The 16,362-nt window shown below is 40.4% G+C and overlaps 1 protein-coding gene across 1 annotated transcript in view; it reads right to left on the bottom strand.

Moving 5' to 3' along the window:
- Nucleotides 1-16,362, bottom strand: part of PLCB1 (phospholipase C beta 1) — a 132,026-nt gene that overhangs the window by 102,811 nt on the left and 12,853 nt on the right. The window contains exon 2 of the mRNA XM_029283655.1: nucleotides 1,161-1,240. Within this exon, the coding sequence (XP_029139488.1) occupies nucleotides 1,161-1,240 (80 nt within the window). The remainder of the gene's footprint in view (nucleotides 1-1,160; nucleotides 1,241-16,362) is intronic.

Genomic DNA, 16,362 nt, shown 5'->3' with positions numbered 1-16,362 from the left:
CACACAGAGAACTGGTTGTTCACATATTTGAATCCCACCACTGGGTTTAAGGTAATGCATGCTAAATATTGTTACCACTGCAGATCCACTGAAGTAAAGATTCAAATGAATTCTATTCAGAATTCTACTGGGATTCAATGCTGGGATTTTATCCAGGGAATTGGTGGAATCAATCTCCAGAGAAAAAAGTTGTGTGGTGATAGTGGTGGTGGTGATGGTGGAGATTGCTCCTAGAGTTCCATGCTGAAAAGTCTTGTATATCTTTCTTTTTTAGAAAACTAGTGGTAGTCATCCCAGAGCATGCTGAGCAAGGAGCCTCAAATTTTAACAGAACAACATATAACTTTAAACACATAAGATTTTCATTTTTTTTTATAAAATGACTAAACCCTCCTTCTGTCTTATAAAAATTATAAAGTAAGTGCAATATCCATCTGGTCCCAGTCAAATCGGGAGAAGTTGTCTGATCATGAATCTACTGCTAAAAACAGAACAAACTCGGTGACTTACGAATCTTTACTGCTGAAGGATTCAAACTAATCGTTTAAAGAACGTACTTCAGGTTCCTGCTCTAACTTTTAATGGAACATCTTCCAAGGTTCACAGGAGACTTCTCAGGATGTTGCAGATTTCCTTCTCTGCTCATGAAATGCCAAATGTATCACAGAGATCCTTCCTGAATAATAGAGCTTTCTGCCACGTAACCATAAATAAGGATGAAAAGATTCCCTTCCCCATGCATAAGCTAAGTGGCAAAATTGTGGACTTCAGCATTCCAATACTTCACAATCAGGAATCAGAAAGTATATTTCTGGGGCCTAAACATGAACTAGAGTAGCTTAACACACTATCTGTTGCTGTGACTCCCCTTATATATTCATTCCCAGAATAGGAAGCATATTACATAAAGTATTAGGATGATGCTAACGAAAGCTCAGACTACACCTATTTCAGTCATCATGGCTGAGCTTCTTAGTTCTGTTTCTAAAAAGATGTTTAGTTTGCCATCTCAGTGGGAAAAGAGGAAAAAGCATGTTTATAGAGGCAGTAATCCATCATCATGCAAACAATTGGTAGCAAAAATTCCTTCAAAAAGAAAAGGAAGCTGACACATAAGAAACTGAAGCAACTTCCCACACAGTAAGGAATTTGGTACTTACGCTTTTTCCAGAAAAGCATCCCTGGACATGTTCTGTGCCAACAGGTTTGTTGCCAGGCTGAAGACTTCTTCTGACCATTCCTAAACAGAAAAAAAAAGAAATTCCATTTAGATTCATCCAGAGGCACTTCTCTTCAAGGTTCTCTTTAAAGGATGACATGAGTTAAACCTTCCCACAGGAAAACAATCAAGGTTGGTGGAAAGGTATACCGAACAAGCAGAAATGGACATGTTTATGGACAAGTATGAAACAGCATGGAGTAGAAAGCATGGTGAATGGGGCAATTATGTTGGCAGAGAGAAGCAAACAAGAATGAATAACAAGAAATACGGTTCTGTTAGTGTCACTGAGAGAAATGGTCATTAAGTCAGATGCCACATGACCACTTCACTCAATACCCACAATCTCGGCTCGGCCAGTTGTGGTTACTAAGCAACCAGCTGAGTCATTCATCAGAATGTCAGGAAGTGGTCCTAGGCCTCCGCGGTGTGGTTGGCAGAGGGAAGGCTCAGGCCTCCCAACACAGCTGGATGCTTCAGGTCCTTTCCCTGCCTGACAGGAGAGAGCAATCGTAATAACTTAGGTCAGTGATGGCGAACCTTTTAGAGTCCGAGTGCCCAAAAACTGCCCCCGTCCCCGCTCCGCCTCCCGCCCTGCCTGCTCCGGCCCCGCCCACCCCCTGCCCCGCCTGCCTGCAGGGCTACGTACCGCCTCCATGGCCTGCCACAGCAGATCGCCCAGGCAGCCCTGCAGCGCCATGGAAGCCATGCCCTCTGCCCACACCCCGCAGCATCATCTACACGCTATGGGGTGTGAGGGCGGAGTCTTGTTCCTGCTGCCTGGCTATGTCCTTAGCTGCGCTGCTCTGTGCAGGCCACGCCCGGGGGCGACTCTCCTCCAGGGGGGCTACTGGTGAGGAGGGGGCCATGGGCGGAGGCGGGGCTGGGGCAATAGTGTGCATACCCACAGAGAGGGCTCCGAGTGCCGCCTCTGGCACGCGTGCCATAGGTTCGCCACCACTGACCTAGGTGTTTGCTAGCATTTTCAAACATTTGAGTTTCATATCTCCAATGTACTGAGGGACAGACCTCAAATCTGGCAAAACACTAGTGAACACTATTGTTCTGAAGAGCTTAAAACAGCGGTTCTCAACCTATGGGTCACGACCCCATTTGGGGTCGATCAACCATTTCACGGGGGTCGCCAAGCAAGGCTGTCCGCCATTTTTTTCCCCTTTTCTGGCGGGTGCCTTACCTCCCTTGGGCTGGGCCAGCTGGTGGTCGGCCTGCTCCGTCTCTGCCGCTTGCCAGCTACGCCTCGGCCAGCGCAGGGGGCGGAACCATGCATGTGTGGTGCTCCTGGGCAGGGAAAGTCCTTGACTTACGACCGGTTGGGTAGTCCTCGACTTACGACCGGTTTAGTCCTCGACTTACGACCGGTTTAGTCCTCGACTTACGACCGGTTGGGGGTCGCGGCATTAAAAAGGTTGAGAACCATTGGCTTAAAATGTTAAAAAATGCCAGCATTTCTCCTCCCCCACCAGCATCCTGAGCCTTTCAGAACAGTGGCATTTGCTAGCATTTTTCCCTCCCACCCTTCTGGAAGTTGAGGAGTACCTGTATTCAAATATTATTTTATATACTTAACAACAAAACCATAAGGAATATTTGTATTATTGTCTCAATTATGTAAGCCCAGGTGGCAGAGGTGATACTTAAATTTGGGGCTTCTTGCTTCATAAATCAGTTTTTGAGCCTCCATATTTTTTTCTTCCATCCAATTATCTCTCATTCTCAGAGACTGTCTGAACAAGTCCTCACAGTTTTCTTAGCAAGGGTTTTCCGAAGTGGTTTGCCATTGCCTCCTTCCTAGGGCTGAGAGAAAGTGACTGCAGACATTGTTCAACTTACAGCCACAACTGGGACTGGAATTTCACTTCATGAAGCAATGCGGTCATTAAATGAATCTTCATGTAACTGGATCTGATTTTATGATCATTTTTTTCAGAGGGCATTAATCACGAGTTGTTAAGAAAATCCACATTCCCCAATTAATTTTGCTTGTTAGAAGCCTACTGTGAAGTTCGCAAATTACAATCATGGGATTGCAGGACACTGTAGCCATCATAATGAAGAGAAGCCATTTTAATGAAGAGAAGGACGAGGGGGGACATGATAGCAGTGTTCCAATATCTCAGGGGCTGCCATAAAGAAGAGGGAGTCAAGCTATTTTCCAAGGCACCTGAAGGCAGGACAAGAAGCAATGGGTGGAAACTAAGCAAGGAGAAAAGCAACCTAAAACTAAGGAGAAACTTCCTGACAGTGGGAACAATTAACCAGTGGAACAACCTGCCTCCAAAAGCGGTGAATGCTCCAACACTGGAAGTTTTCAAGAAGAGACTGGACAGCCATTTGTCCGAAATGGTATAAGGTTTCCTGCCTGAGCAGGGGGTTGGACTAGATGACCTCCAAGGTCCCTTCCAACTTTACTATTACTATTATTATTATTATAAATGTGAGCTGGTTAACAAGCATCCAAGTTGCAATCACATGACCACTAGAGTGGTATGATGACTGTAACTTTGATGTTGGGTGGTAAGTCACTTTTCTGGGGCCGTCATAACCTTGAATTGTCATTAAACAAATGACATGAGGACTATCTATAGCCCAAGGTCACCCAGCTGGCTTTGTGCCTAAGGGCTAGAACTCCTAGGCTTCCAGTTTCTAGCTGTTGCTTTAAGCACTACACCAAACTGGCTTCTACATTAGTTTTCTTGTATTAATATGCAAGAAAAGAACCATGGAGTTCAGACCATCTTTTGGAAGGTTAATGAATAAACCTCTTGATGATAATATAACAACCTCATTTCCATTTGAGCCACATTAGGTAGCAGGAAACTGACATATTTTAATACTGACTTTACACATGCTTTAAGGGAGCATATACATATGCTAAGATGATTGTGGAGGTCACAGGATTCCCCATGCCAGCTGCTATTCCTTTTTCTTGATGGAAGTCTGATCTAATTTTTACTCTTATATTACAGTGAGAGCAACATTCGCGAGAAAGCAAAAGTATGCAAGAAACGCAGCAGCAAATGGTGAATTAAACGCTGTATAAGAAAAACAACTCCCAGCCAGGATATTTTATAAAACTGCAATTCGCCAATTGAGGGAATGGGGATTCTGCTATGGATAATCGAGAACTGTGAAGATTAATTTGGACACTATGAACTGCTGGTCACATGTCAAATTTCACTGAAGCAGCAACAATTGCATGTTTTAATTAAAGGTTCCCACGCTCTGAAAAACACAGATGCCCAGAGCCTCCTTCCCTCCTGCATACAGCAAATTCTTCTTTCATTTCTTACCCTTATTCCCACATCTACAGTATGCCGATAGCTTGGAAAATCTTCTTGTAATCCAATCTTAAAATCTGAGGCTTATTATATGTAAGCTTCCCTGCTGTTCTCCTTCAATATTTGGTCTTGCAAATTCTCATCTTGCCAAATAACTCCCTTCCCTTCCTCGAAATTCATAATAAATCCCAATATACAACATTTCTCTAGAAACAATGCAAATATACTTGTCTTCAATCTCCTTGACATAAAAGCATTCCCTTATTAGTTCGCTGTATACTTGGCGACCACAATATTGTTAGAACTACTCAAGATAGAATCCTTGTACAACATTATATAACACTTGAGAGACTTGAAAATAGTTTTGATGTGTGTCCTAAAGGTTTGTTTTTTTCCTGAAAACATTTCACTTCTCATCCAAGAAGCTTCTTAAATGTTTTCTTTAAAACATTTTGTTTTGTTGAGAAATGAAACATTTTCAAGAAAAAACAGAAAGTCCAGTTGCCTTTTGAAAAGCACTTTTGGACAACCCTGGCCTGGATGATTGAGAATCTCCATAGATAGTTTTGATGTTTCAGACCAAATGCATCCTTAGCCAACCATTTAAGCACTTCTTTTCCATCAGAGCATCAAAGAACTGGAAGAAATTTAAGAGGTCATCAACCCCCTACACACTATAGGATTCACTTCACCATCCGTGATGGTGACTGTGCAGCTTCTGTTCGAAAAACTTCAGTGAAAGAAAAGAAGCTATTAAATGCAATCTTCCTTCTGATTCTAGCCTAAAGCATTTTAGGTGAACCAATCTCACCATGAGATTTTAATGGCAGGTGAAACAAGCAAAGATCTAATTCAACTGCATCAGTATTCTGTCTGAATGCCGGAGCAATTCTGCATTTTTCTCCCAAACCAAAAAAGGAATTCATCTGGACAAAAGCACACTCCTTGTAATAAATAAAAACCAAAGCAAACATAATTATTCTGCAGATTAAATATGCTTCCTTTAATTCAAGAAATTAAACCAGGAGGGATTTTCTTATTAAGAACTTAATAAGTTCACACCTCCCTATTCTGCCTGACATTCAGTCCTTCTACACTGCATCTAATCTCTTCAACCAACTCTCCTTGTCCCCACTGAAAATTCTTCTACTTCTAATATCAAACTTGAGTCACAAGTTCTAAAAGAAATGAAACCAACATAGGGCCATTAAGATTAAAAAGGGGAGATATCAACATATACAAGAAGCACTGAAGCATGTAGTTCCTCCATATTAGAATTCTTTATTGGCCACCAAGTGTGATTGGACACACAAGGAATTTGTCTCCAGTGCATAAGCTCTCAGTGTACATACAAGCAACAAGTGATAAATCATGATCATAATTATAAAATACATTCATCATAAATCATGATACAACATAGTGATAATCATAGGATACTAAATAAGCAATCAACATAAATCATACTAGGATACTAAATAAAACAATATAAACTAAAATACAGGCAATAAAGTTATAGTCATAAGAAGATAATGAAACAGATAATAGGAAAGTTGAGAAAGATAATAGTAATACAGCCCTACTAGGTAATTTGACAGCGTTGTGGGGATTAGTTGTTTATCAGAGTGATGGCATGGGGGGGGGGGAAACTGTCCTTGTGTCTAGTTGTTCTGGTGTGCAGTGCCCTATAGAGTCGTCTTGAGGGAAGAAGTTGAAACAGTTTATGTCCAGGATGTGAGGGGTCTGTAGATAATTTCACAGCCCTCTTTCTGGTTCGTGTAGTATACAGTTCCTCAATGGAAGGCAGGCTGGTAGCAATTGTTTTTTCTACAGTTCTAACTATCCGTTGAAATCTGTGTTTGTCTTGTTTGGTGTCAGGGCCAAACCAGACAGTTATAGAGGTGCAATTGACAGACTCAATAATTCCTTTGTAGAACTGTTATCAGCAGCTCCTTGGGCAGTCTGAGTTTTCTGAATTGGCATAGGAAGAACATTCTTTGTTGTGCTTTTTTGATGACTTTTTTGATGTTAGGTGTCCATTTTAAGTCTTGGTATATTATAGTACATAGAAAGTTGAAGGGCTCTACTATAGATACTGTATTGTCTAGAACAGCATGGTTAGCAACTCAGAATCTCTCTTAGGGGAAGTGTATATCTCTGGCCACGCTCCGTATAAGGGGATAAGACAGAACCCATCTTTTGCACATATTGGGGAGTAAATGTTTATCACAAATTTGGGAAACAATTATAATATTTGACTGATTATGTGACATCAAGTTCTTGGCAAGATACTTTGGAAGTGATTTGCCCTTGCCTCCTTCCTAGGGATGAAAGAAAGTGATTTTGAACCCACATTTTAAAGAAAGAATTAAAAAAATAGCATGTTAAGTATCAGATCAATACATGCAGAATCAAGCAAAGAAATAATCAATATAGGCAGACCAATAGAGGAAGATGATTATTATTTGTCAGAATGGTAGAATCATGGAAGTAAACCTTCCTCCCTTAATACGTTAGACTAAAATTTCCACAAGGTCCATCAGTGTGAGCATGGAAATTTGAATGGCTCAATATATCTAGAGCAGAGGTCCCCAACCTTTTGGGCACCAGGGACCGGTTACATGGAGAGAGATTTTTTCACGGACTGGAGGGGGTGTGGTTTTGTATGCTGCCTGCATCCTGTGGATGGGGCTTTCCTTTTTTGTGCAGACCGGTTGCTGGCATGCCGCGGCCCGGTACTGGTTCACGGACCGGGGGTTGGGGACCCCTGATCTAGAGAGTACTAGGCTGTAAAAAAAAATGAAGAGGGAGGAAAATTCCAAAGATAAACTTCCTTTAAAGTGAAGGAAGTTTTAGTTTCAAGTTTCCCAGAGTCATTTAGGATTCAGGCAATCAAACAAACAAATAAATAAAGCAAAGCTCCTTGTTTCGTCTTGTTACAAGACATAGGCGGTCTATTGTCTTGGGTTTCTATGATTTCAAAAGGAACAAGGTAATCCTTTTATTGTTAGGTTCTTATCAAGGCTATGGCTCACCCAACATTTTATCCTGTCTTGTCTTGCTTTTTCACTTTCCAAAATAACCAACTCCTCCTTTCACATTGCAATGTTGGAAGAATTAATAATATGTTTTAATTCTCCTTGTGACAGTAAACGCTACAAAGATTAAACATAAAAAAAGGTCACACCTCAAAATACTTTTGGTGTAAAAACAGAACATTCCTCACACATTTAAAATTCACATTCTAATGATAATAATTGGATTTGTTTTTAGACAAAGCACGAACATCATTTCACTTGAAATGCAGCCTCCTCCCTCTCTGCTCTGCAATTCTGTCTGTTTTGAAAAACCGGAGGACTGTTTTTGTTCGCTTGCTTCCATCCTTATACCCTCATTTGTTTCTCGATTTATTTTTTAGCGTCAAAACATTACAGTCCTGCATTGATACATATTAAGTAGAACTAAGAAAAGTCCTTTTAATACCCTTCATCTAAGCAAAATGGAGAACAGAGGCTTGAACATTTGATTATATAGATTTGATAGTTTGTAGGTATCTCAAGTACACAATTCCCACTACTATCCCTGGGTGGCCAAGACAGATGAAATACATCATTCAAAGGAAGGACTCAGCACCCTTAAAGACATACCATGAATTGCATAGATTTTGAACATGCAGACACACATTTAGAAAAGATGACCGTGACTTGAAATACAATACCGTATGGGAAAGAATGTCTGGGCAGCCTCCAGTATGTTTGTTCCCTCTGCCACCCTGGACAAAGTTAACATGGAAATGTGCCTACAGTTCTTCACCTTAAACCATGTTTCGTTACTCCGATAGCCCTGATTCTTGAAGTTATGGTTCCTTTCTCCTCTTAGTGACAGGTAGCTCTTCTTATTTTTGTGTCCAGTAGCAATTCCTTTTCTCCATAGGAAATGCAAGACAAATGAAGGAATTCTAGAAGTGATGTGTTCATATATCTCTAACCTTCTTTCTAAGTACAAAATTCTGGAATCCCTTCAAGAGAAATTCAATACAGGAAACTAGAAGTGGAATCCTAAACGAGGAGGTAGCTATGTAAACATATTCTCCGCCAGAGTTCCTAGTACCCTTCCTTGTACAAGTAGTATAAACTGCCACTTTACTTCCATTTTTTAATTTTTTTTAAAAAAACATGCCTATTCAGCTGCAATCTATTTTTTATTGGCTTTAGGAAGTTTCCAAGGATGTGGATATCCAACATCCCAAACAATGTTTGGGAAATACTTTCTTATATTGTATCTTCATTTAGATTTTACTCACTTTTTTTTGGTTTTATAAAAACAATACTCCATACTATCAGAATCTGGGGCTTCAGGAACTAGATAAAACACAGTAGATTTGTTTTCCCCATCTTTCATGCTTGGTCCCCGTTCACAAAAATTGTGTGCTATTATGTGGCAGAAGCAAGATAAGCTGCTTCTGAAGCAAAACCTTCATTTTAAATATTTCAATATGAGGTCTCTCATTCTAAACAGAAGTTTCCTTAAAGATACAATATATTTACCTGATAGAACACTTGAGACATCTGTTGAAAAGTATGGATGCTTTTGAAGATTACCCGTGGCTTCAAAAAGATTACTTGCCTGAAAAATGTTAGTATTTTTCTAATGCCTAAGCAAACTTCCTTCTCCTTTATTTATTTCCCTGATCAATTGGTTCTTCACTTGCTTCTTCACTATCAGATTTTATATTTCCCTTGTTATTTTTATTTCTCTTCCCAAAGCAACTACTCCTTCCCTTTATCTCCTGTTTTCTTCCTTTTTTCCTATTTTTGCTGGAATGTACGAATGTGTTCAAATATTGCATCTGGGAGATGTAATCATTGTTATAAGGAGTCACTTACTTTTATAAATGGGATAATTTATACACACACAGAAACACAGATACACAGATGCAAAACCCAGGGGGAAGAGGGGAATTGCCACAAGTGATTTCAGTGTGAATTGGAAATGTTACATTAACAGGGTGGTAAAGCTGGATTGCGCAGAACTTTTCTCTGTATAGAGAAAGGAATGTTCTAAATTTGCCCTATTCCTTTCCGTAAAATTCAGGCTCATCTTCTTTTGAATAAGGTTCGTAAAGATATCCATGGAAAAAAGAAGAACATCTCATGAAGAGAAGAAAAGCAGGGTTTTGCACTTATCCTTAAAGACATTCCATACAATTGCACAGACTTTGAACATGCTGACACATTTAGAAAGAAGATGACAGTATAACTGTCTAGAAGTACAATACTGTACAGAGAAAACTGAATAGGCAGCGTTGCTTATGTGCTAAGTCGGCCACCTTGGGCTGTCATAAATTTTGAGCCCCTTGCAAATTTGCCCTTGTTGTGGTTATGCTCAAAGTTATTTATTAACTTTGAGCCCTTTGTTCACTTTAAACCATGGTTGGACACTTAGCTACCCCAACACCCCTGATTCCTGTGACCTTATATGAATACCAAACAAGGAGGAGTTTCAGTTCAGATGGCCAAAACCTTATAGGGGACCGAAAATCCAGAACAGAAGAAATTCTAAGACTGAAAAAGAGAGGAAAAGAGCTGGAAACAATTAACAACTGGTAAGAGGGGAAAAAAAGAGGGGGTGGAATTATCTGGAAGTTTCTATTTAAGCAGCTTGCCTTAGGTCAGTGAAACACACTTATCCATCCCACCCACCCACTCCCCAATGCACCCCAGTATTATCTAAATCCATCCTTTCATGAATGTAAAATGCCTAGAACTATAGTGCCATCTTTAAAAAGATTGCAAAACCTGCTGGCTGGCCAAGGTCTAACATGCACTTAAGAAATGTTGATCAGGATATTTTGTTTCTTAAATGTCCCAAAATCCAACGGGTTTATTCAGCATTTGTCCTATGCCAGGTTTTAATGATGATCTTTCTGCAATTTCTCATTATTTTCAAAGCTTTCTTAAGATTGTTAGCCTCAGGCTACCATCAAAGCAAGAAAAACTGCCTAATGACAGTTAATTGCAAAGAGGGCAAAATGTCAAGCCATTGGAAAATAGTCTGAGAAGTATGCCACCATTAAGTCCAGTCAAAATAAATACAGTTGAATGAATATCGGAAGGTGACGCATACCTATGGCATGGTTCTCACACAGCATTTCTCCTGAGGGAAACTATTTTTGGTTTGCATTTATAACAAGGTGAAGTGTGTTCATGCACAACAAACCATATATATATGAAATATATATAGCTATACTAGTCACCCCACTAACTCTTCGTCAGCTATACTAGTCTCCCACTAACTCTTTGACTTTGTCAGTCAAAATTTTGAATTTACAGTGTTCACAGTATGTGATGTCTGCCTGCAAAACATGCTGCTAGATTGGAGCGAAACGCAGAACAGACTGATTTATCCTATACTTGGTAGACCGGGTGCTCCAACCAACACACACACACACACACACACACACACAGACAGACAGATAGATATAAAAATATAGAGATATATACACAAACACATACGAGTGTGTGTATGTGTGTGTGTGTGTATGTATTTTAAAAAGACCTATATTTTTAATGCATTGAGTACAACAGTGAATTGGATTGTTCAGGTTTCTGCAAGTTGATGAGGAGCAAAGAGAGCCAAATATCCATTAATCAGGGTTACGTGCTGAAAATAACTGCTAGATGTTTAACATAAAGCTATTGCCTTTAGCACCTTTCTCTGTCTAGAATTCTGATTTGAAGGCTTTCCTTCCTTGTAGATCAAGGATATGAATATAGCTCTTTAGATTTAGTGAAGCTTTGATTCTTTGGGTTATTTTACACTGCACAGTTTTCCTTTTGCTTCTCTATTTCTTATCTATACAGTTTTTCTTTTGCTATAGCTCACAATTTGTTCAGTGAGTTCAGAGGATTTTTTGTTTTCTTATCCCCAAACAGTGGCTACTAACTGTGAAATGACTTTGATTTACTACAAAAGCACCTGACAGAAAATGGGCAGATAAAGTACAAAGTTTAGTGATCAGTCTTCATCCCAGTATACCTCAATAGTTGTTGACAAAATATTTCACAGAAGCCAATTACAGATCAATAGATACATAGAGATAAACCATATTTACACACCATTGAAAAGAGACAATAAAAAGCTACAGAAACAGAAAGACCAGAAGACATCCTCTTCAGCAGCCAACACCCAGACAAACAATCACACAAAAAACAATACTCCAATCAAGGAACTACCAAGGAAAAATACACATCCCCACTAACACTGGCAGGGCAGGCTCCTGTGTACAAACAGGGAACAAATTTCACACTCACTAGCACTGAAGATGTTACCTAGCTGGATAATGAAAAGCGTGGAAGCAAATAGTCAAGCTCAGAAAGCACCAAGGACTCCACGATATATTTATAGTTGATGGACCGCACCGCCCACCTGATTTTACCAGCAAAATACACATTAGCTTGTAGAGCAGCAGTTCTCAACCTATGGGTCGTGACCCCATTTGGGGTCGATCGACCATTTCACGGGGGTCGCCAAGCAAGGCTGTCCGCCATTTTTTTCCCCTTTTCCGGCGGGTGCCTTACCTCCCTTGGGCTGGGCCAGCTGGTGGTCGGCTTGCTCCGTCTCTGCCACTTGCCAGCTACGCCTCGCGGAACCACTCATGCGCGGCGCTCCCAGGCAGGGAAAGTCCTCGACTTACGATCGGTTGGGTAGTCCTCGACTTACGACCGGTTTAGTCCTCGACTTACGACCGGTTTAGTCCTCAACTTACGACCGGTTTAGTCCTCGACTTACGACCGGTTGGGGGTCGCGGCATTAAAAAGGTTGAGAACCACTGTTGTAGAGCATTGTCGACATGTTTCAACTCATTTTGCTAGCAGCTAAGTTGGTATCTTCAAAGACAGAATTTCAATTTCTTCAAAATGGACTAATCTGAAATCTACTCAGTTGAAGAACCAATCAGGAATCAGCTTCCTTGAACTCTTGTATCATGGGCCGATCAGAAGTCAGCTTGCCAAGTTAAAATACTACAGTTCAGTGAGTTCCTGTTCAGTAGTCTGAGAATTGCCAAGTACACTACAAAGTGGCTCACTTCTGAAAATCCTGGCAAACAAACTGTCAGATGCCAGAAAATTGTCCCACTATCTTTCAGCTAGAAAGATAATCACTGCTTGATTGATACCAGCCATGAAAGCCTGCTCCAGTGTATGAGAGACTCTAGTTGTTGATCATCTGAAGGAGATATTCAGCCTTTATTTGGTCCAAGGTTGATTAAACGTACCTCTTTCAGTTCACAGTATTCTTAATAAACATCTTTACATCATACGTGATTTGAAAGTGCCTTCTTTCTCTCTTTCCAAGTTTTATTACCTCACTTTATTAATGGAAAAGCCATCAAGTTAACTATCATCTTCTTTATTCTCTCTGAAATATCCCCACCTCCCTTGTTCTTGTTTAAGTTGTCATTGCCTAGAATAACCTCTTTTCTTTTCCATTATACTGTTCAGAGTCTATTACTGGGCCCAAAAAAACAAAATCTGTTTACCACTTTCCTATCTTTTGCCTTTTAAGTAGCACTCAGGCTAACATTACATTCTATTTTCTTAAACTTTTTTTTTACTTTCTAATACAGCTGGGCAGTAGATATACATGGCATACCGGAGGCCAGTTTCAACAATAGGGCAAAGAAGTAGTAAGTTAAGAGCAGTCGGATGGGCACCTAGCTATTCTCCGTACAGCCAAAGGGATAGAGATAATGGAGGAAAGAACCGGAATGTTTGCTGGACACATTTCTAAAGCCAAACCAGGAGGTTTTAGTTTGGTAGAAGAATAGCAAACGGTGCTATATAAACAGTAATTTACTGCAAATTGTTATCAGGCGCTTCCAATATCATCACATGCAGAAAAAGTGGGAATGGAAAGAGAAGGAAGCTACACTTATGCATATATGGTCTGAAAGCAATCTAAACATATAAAGGAACCCTAAGAAAATTTAAAAAAATGATATTATGTGGCTGCAGCTCAGCACTTTCTTGGGAAATGTGCCAATCTGCCCCCAAAATAACAAAACAAAATTGAGGGATCTTAGGACGCTACCACCAATGTATTTTGCAAACTGGTCTTAGGGCAGCCGTTCTGTAAGAATGCCTACAACTTTGTTCTCAAGATATATCCACCAACCCAAAAGTTTGGTGAATCATCCTATTTCCTGTTCCTATAACTCCAACACATTTCTACTCACCAATATATTCTGTCCTATTTCCAAGTTCATTTGCATTTTTATTATCCACATTTTTATTATCCACAATATGTACTAATTAAATGCTTACATTTTACTATGCATTTTCTCCCAAACACATTTTGATACACACACACACACAAAATTTTTGAACTCAGAAAAACCGAGAGAAAAAAGAGGCAGATTTGAATCAAGAAAAGTATCAGAACATATTTGGGAACTGAAGACGTAAGACAAATCCTTTTAATTTCTTTCTTTAATTCCATCCGATTTATTTATAGAAAGAAACTAAACCATTCAGCCTAAGAATAAACCAATCTGATTTCCAAACAACACATTTCAAACTTAATAAAGAAAGCTGCATACCCGCTATAATTCAGATTATGCTGTTCCTATTAACTCTAGCAACAAATTATGTAGTTTAATCTCCCTCTGAACCAATGAATTTTGAGGTCTGCTACTTCATGAATACATTTCTCTCATTCACGAGGTGCATCATACTTTATCCTTGAAAACACCTGCCTCAATGTAGATGAAAATAACTTTTCATAGAAAAAGACAGCCCCTAATTGATCTATGTTCTCTGAAGTACTTCACCCAAATTGGAACCGATTGGTGAAAGTTATTTTTTCTCTCACTTATTTGGTTTTGCTGGAGAGGAGGGGAGGAAGGACCTGTAGCTCAGGGATGGAAAAATGCATTGCAGAATGCAAAACACACAAGACAGTTCCATGGAAAAGAGTTTTAGGCTTCAGGACTGGCAAAAAACAGGCTTTGAATGGATTTCCAGAAAGTATTGCAGACTACAGGAACCATTTGTGCTTCAGTTTGAGATTCAGACAGCACAGACTCATCCCCAACAGCCTGTGCCTGTTTTCAACAGTGAAGGGACACAGGGCAGAAAACATCCCACAGCCAAGAAAGTTCTCACGTGACCCTGAGGACACAGGTAAACGTCCAAATGGCCTCAATGACTCTCTAAAGGAATGCAAATGACCAGCTGTCTGCAAGCAACATAAATCTTTCCACTCCCCACCATCTGGTCAGAGCTGAAGAAGCTTCTTGGATGAGAAACAAAAAGAGAAAGAAACGCAAGAAAGTCCAATTGCCTCCTGAAAAAAAGCACCTTTGGGACAACGATACTTGGATGACCAAGAACCTCCATAGGCATAAGTTGCAGATGGCAGCAGACAGGCCGATGTACACACCTCCTAAATCTCAACTATGCATTGTGTGGAGATATCCGTCCTGCAAGTTGATTGGTTGATCTGAATTTCTGTTGAGAGGTGGGTGGAGGGCAAGGCACATTCAAATGACGTTAACCTTGGCAGAAGATAAATGCAACAGCTATGCAACTGTCTCCAAACAACAAATGCATGCGTTCCTTGATGTACAATGACACCAAGCTTAAGCAATTGCAGCACTTTTTTTTTTGTTATTGTCGCAATCACTAGAACAAAAGAGGAACTCAGTTTTGAGTTGTTTAGGGATTTATATGTTATCCACCAAATCCTGAATTGTTAACTGACAACCAATCCAATACTATAAGCATAAGTATATGTGTGTACGCGTATAGTCTACCATCACAGTTTGTACAGCTGAAACTTCAAAACATAGAATACCTATAGCATTACAGCAATCTGATCATGAACATTGAAGACATCACAATGGCTGTGATATAGTTACATACTTATTTTTTTCAGGGACATAGTCCCTTGTACAACAAGTACACTCTTAATTATCAGAAATCAGGATAGCTCATTATTAAGTCTTTGTCTTTTCAAGCTTCAGTTTCAGTGGCCCATTGGGTGGACATGGCTGCGGTGGTAACGGCAGACTTGGTGGGACTAAAAAGTTCAATCAATCAATTCCAACCTTGCAAGATCTTTTTTTTTCCCAGCGAGAAGTTGAAATTGACTGATTGATTGAATTATATTTTTTTTGCACACGGCAGCGGAGGCCTAAAGCAAAAAGGTTTTATAAAACCCAGCTGAAGGCCTAGGATTGGGGCGACGGCGTGCGTGCCCACAGAGAGGGCTCTGAGTGCCGCCCCTGGCACCCGTGCCATAGGTTCGCCACCACTGGCTTAAGGCATATAAATTCCAGGAGTGTTCAAAAATAGAAAAAAAGAAATCAGCAGAGGGATTGCTATGCAAGGGGGATATCTTGAAGCAGATAGCTAAGTGTTGCTAGTCGTGTGAGGTTGCCAGCTAAATTTAAGTGAAGACCTTGATTAGCTTTTTGGGGAATTTAGTAACAACTTCATGTTTAGATATCCGAGGACGATCCTATTGGCCCTGCGCGATTCACCCCTCGCGCAGGCCTGGCCCATTAAGATCTCTAGGGCCCACCTTGAGGATGGGGTTTGGAACCCCGAGAGGTGGCATGCTGCGGGTGCAAATAGAAAATCACATAAAATGGCCAAATTAAGATTCTTTTTAAAGGGGTGTTTTAATAAATTTTTAGGGGGATCAAGGGTGGTTGGGAGGGGGGAGGATCACCTTAGGTCAGGACCAGCCATGTCTGAGGGTTGCGGTGTAGAAAGGGTGGGGGGGAGGGTGGGGGGTTGAAGGAGGAGGGAGGCATTAGTACGGTCAGTGGGAGAGGCAGAT

This window comes from Protobothrops mucrosquamatus, unplaced genomic scaffold, assembly GCF_001527695.2.
Source record: "Protobothrops mucrosquamatus isolate PMUCROS unplaced genomic scaffold, P.Mucros_1.0 scaffold166, whole genome shotgun sequence".
In the NCBI taxonomy this organism is placed as follows: domain Eukaryota; kingdom Metazoa; phylum Chordata; class Lepidosauria; order Squamata; family Viperidae; genus Protobothrops; species Protobothrops mucrosquamatus.
Note: the sequence above shows the minus strand (reverse complement) of the source record. Positions and strands in the feature narration are given on the sequence as shown.